The sequence below is a fragment of the Camelina sativa genome, chromosome 20, assembly GCF_030686135.1.
Source record: "Camelina sativa cultivar CO46 ecotype springtype chromosome 20, ASM3068613v1".
Classification (NCBI taxonomy): Eukaryota; Viridiplantae; Streptophyta; class Magnoliopsida; order Brassicales; family Brassicaceae; genus Camelina; species Camelina sativa.
This window is the reverse complement of record NC_141899.1, coordinates 27,935,034-27,939,318: the sequence shown is the minus strand read 5'-3', so window position 1 is coordinate 27,939,318 and position 4,285 is coordinate 27,935,034. Positions and strand designations below refer to the sequence as shown.

General features: G+C 33.7%; 1 protein-coding gene across 1 annotated transcript; it reads left to right on the top strand.

Annotated features, from left to right (window-relative positions):
• Positions 1–709: 709 nt before the first annotated feature.
• On the top strand, positions 710–2,389 carry LOC104771406 (BRI1 kinase inhibitor 1). Its single transcript, XM_010495920.3, has one exon. The coding sequence runs from the start codon at positions 1,163–1,165 to the stop codon at positions 2,186–2,188; it is 1,026 nt and encodes a 341-aa protein (XP_010494222.1). The 5' UTR covers positions 710–1,162; the 3' UTR covers positions 2,189–2,389.
• The last annotated feature ends 1,896 nt before the right edge of the window (positions 2,390–4,285 follow it).

Here is a 4,285-nt window from a genome sequence, read left to right as displayed (position 1 = left end):
AAAACTTATGAGAATTTTTTCTCGACAACGAAACCAAAACATAACTATACATCATAAAAAAATAAACCATAATTATAAGAAATTAATCCATATTGAATAAAATTTATCAAGATTGGTAAAAACTGAGACTAAACCATCAGATGATCAAAACTAACTTGGTCTTTGCAACACATGGGAGAGACTTTTAGTTGGGAGCAAGTCAAGGGGGACCAAATTTGTATGATAAAGGAGAGGGGTAAAAATGAACACCCACACACAACCTCTAGCTAAACTAAGAGACTGCATCTGTTTTTACCAAGCCCATATCTAAATCACCATCTTTTCCTTTTGAATAAATCATCTCTCGGACCAATACATTTTCTAAATGTGAATGTTGGAGAATCTTTGGGAGAAGGAAAACACTCTTTGTGGTCTCTCGAGACCATTTTAAAGATGCCCATATTTTTAAAAAGTGACGACATGACATAAAACTAAGGTAAGAAGTCCCTCACCCCGTCTAGCGAACAATTTGGTTCGGTTTATCCATACTGCTTGAAACGCCTACCATATATGTTCATTGACTAATCCAATATAACTGACGTCTTTCTACGATGAACAAAATTAACAATTCGGTGACTCAAAATATATGTCGATCATTCTTCTATTAGTACCCTCAATGTATATAACTATCTACATACATATAAACCTCGATAACTACAAATTAAAGACTAATCAAAATATCGAATATATCAAACCAAATATACTACATATGGTATGTGATATGTCCATCCCACCTCGAACCAATTTGCGTTCACATCAATACTAACATGTGTTTTTGGCATTACATTCTTTTTTCCACGACACAGTTCGTCTACTATTTTTGTATTGACCATACTATAATTTTTCTCTTTCCTTCGTTGGTCGTCTCTCTCCACGGCTTCCTTATCTTCTCCTCAAGAAAAGTTTTTGTCATATTCTTCTTCCACCTTTACAGAAAAACCGGAAAAATACTAATAATCATAAATAAATAAAGGCATAAAAGAAAAACATAGAACCCCACTTAATGTAAGTCTCAAGACCGAACCTAAATAATAATATTATTATACCATCATATCCTTTGATCAACACAAAACTCCCTTTTCCCTTTTTTGATTTTTCTTTTCTTTTTTTTTCCTCAATCATCATGGAAACCCATCTACAACAGGTGAAGAACAGTTCTCAAACTTTTTCTGAAAAGCAAAACCCTAAACAAGAAGCTTTACAATCATCACCTTCACCAATATCATCCACTTGTTCTTCTCCTTCTCATGACTTCTCTTTCACCATCTCTCTCCAGCCTCTCTCTTCTTCCTCTAAACACATCAGTCCTACTCTTAGAGGTTCAAACAAAACGACATCGTCTTATCAACAAACCGATCCATTCGCCGTCGACTTGTCCCCGGCCGATGAGATCTTCTTCCACGGCCATCTTCTCCCTCTCCACCTCCTCTCTCACCTCCCCGTCTCTCCTCGAACTTCCACCGGCTCGTATAATGACGGATTTACCCTCCCCGTTAATGAACCTGACCAGCCTACCGCAAAGAACAACAACAATAACACTGAAAACGCTATCACAAACATCAGTACGGAGGCAAAGAACAACAACAGTACGGGCGATAAAGCGGAAGGTGAGAACCGGGTAAAAACCAAACCCGTCAAGTCATTTTCTCTCTTTGGTTTATCAAAATGGAAAAAAGGGTTTGAAAGCAACGAGCGAGAACAAGAACAGCAGCAGCAGAAGATCAAAAAACCTATGAGCTTAGACCTAAGTCACGCTGTCAAGAAGTACATAAGGATGTTGTTTCAGAGGAGAGGAAACGGCACACAGTATAGGAACAGAAGACAGACTTCATCTTATTCTTTCTCATCCTCTCTCATGGGTCCGAACGGAAACAACAAAACAATGATTAGTGGTTTGTACAACAAGAGAGATCTGATAAGAGGAAGGAGAGGTGAGTTGTTCTCGGCTCCGGCTTCAATGAGAACATCTCCGACTAATAGTGGACATCTCCGAGTGTCCACGGCGGGACTATCGTCAAGCTCAGCGTCGACGTCATCATCGTCTAGTGATAGCACCATGGAAGAGTTACAAGCTGCGATTCAAGCGGCCATTGCTCATTGCAAGAACTCAAGCGCCGTTGATCGTGATGATAAGGCTAAGGATTCTTGATTTGGTTTTTTTTTTTTTTGTCCTTAATATGTTGTTCTTTCTTGTCAGAAAGGAAAAAAAAAGTGTTAGTGATTTAAAATTTACAGTAGAGGTAATTGTTTTATTACGTGTATAGACAAGGAGTTACTGTTCCTATACTATGTCTCTCCATAATTCAATTAATAATGATAATAATAAAAGAGAATTATTTCAAAGGAAAAATTGGGCATGTTTTGTTAGAATAATAGAAAGATAACAACAAGTCCAGGCTGGGTTTTATTGTTTGTTTCCACAAATTGGGGATGACCAGAAACTGAGAAAATGAGTGGAGTTACATTTTGTAAAGCAAAACAAGAGATGGGGTTTGAGATCGGCCCTCTTATTTACTTGTCTCTGCGACAAACCCAACGTCGTCAGAGCAAAATATTTTGTGGTAGATACTAGCATAAACATAAAAATGACAATAGGTTTAACTTTTTACACGAACCACTAGTCCTCAGCGTTCAAAATAAGTATTGCATTAAAAGCATAATAAGCAAATAAAGTGTTACAACTAACTTCAACAAATACCACATGCTAAAAGTCAATGAAAACATTTATAGATTTAAGAAGACAATTGACCCTTAATTCTTGCTCTGATTCGTTCTTGCGAAATTCAAGTTCTTCATAGCGATCGACAACAACCTTTTCGAATTTTATAGTGAGCCTTCCCTTGTTAAACAATATATATATATATTAGTAGTCACTCCGTGCTACGCACGGATTTAATTTAAGACAATATACTAGTAGTAAAATAAAATAAAAAATTAGTATATAAAAATATACAGTACGAGGGTTCGTAAAAATATTATTAGTTAAGACAATATTAGTTAAATAAAAATATTATGTGAGATTTGAGATACAGTATGAGGGTTAGTAAAATGTGTTAGTTTTATTTATAAGAAAAATTGTAGTTAAAAGCATATGGAAAATTTATTATTTAATTGGATAATAAATACAGTAATCTGATATCAATTTTCATTGGTCAAAACATTAAAACAGCAGAGATAAAACTGGAAAATTCACCAAAAATTTTCATTGAAAACCACCTAAAACGACAACTAAATCAAAACGGAGGGAGTATTTCATTGTTATAGGAGTCACATAAACTATGTGAGAGTTATAGATATGCAATCATTACATATTAATATATTTTTTCTTATATATGTAATATTTATAAATGTTATTATTAATTATTGATTGCATTACTATAAATACTATGAAAGTTACAAAAATGAGAGTTAATACAAAATATGGGTTTGATGAGATGTGAATAAAAATGTGTCAGGTTTATAAAATACTTTATTGTGAATTTATAACTAAATTGTCTGTTGTTTAAATATATTCAATTCTCATTTAGTTATTTAGAATTTTTTTTATTAAAATATACTTTAGTTTATTGTAAATGGATTGAAAATAAAATAAATAATGTAATATCGAGATCATGTGAATTATTTATATTAAGGTGTAGAAATAATACAACAACTTATTACTCGACATTATCCTATACAACCCAAATATATATATTATAATCTTATATCCTTAAACTATTAATTATCAAATTATTTGTTTAGAGAAATTTTTATTATGTAAATTCAATAGAATAAATTTGTTACACTAAAAATTTAAATAAACACATTTGTGAAAGAAGAGAGCATCAAATGACAACTTTTTGGAGCTTGCCAAAAGAAACCTTATTTTATTTTTAGATGATATAATATAGTACAGTTTCTTTCAACAACTCTTACTCCACTACAAGAAAACAAGGCGATATCCAACGGGATTCCCGACGGACAAAATTTCGTCGGCTCTTTCTGACGGATTTTCGACTGATATACGACAAGATTTGAACCGTCGTTATCTGTTAGTAATCCGTCAGCCATTACCGACGGAAGTTAGTCCGTTGGGAATTCTAGACCATATCGGAATCCTGACAGAAACGTCTGTTAGAAGATCTCATCGGAACTCCGTCGTTTTTCCGCCGCTCATATGTTACCGTTTTTAAAATCGTTTGAAAATTGTCGGTGATCCATCGGTCTTCCATTGACAATAATTTAGAAAATAAATTATAAAGATTGT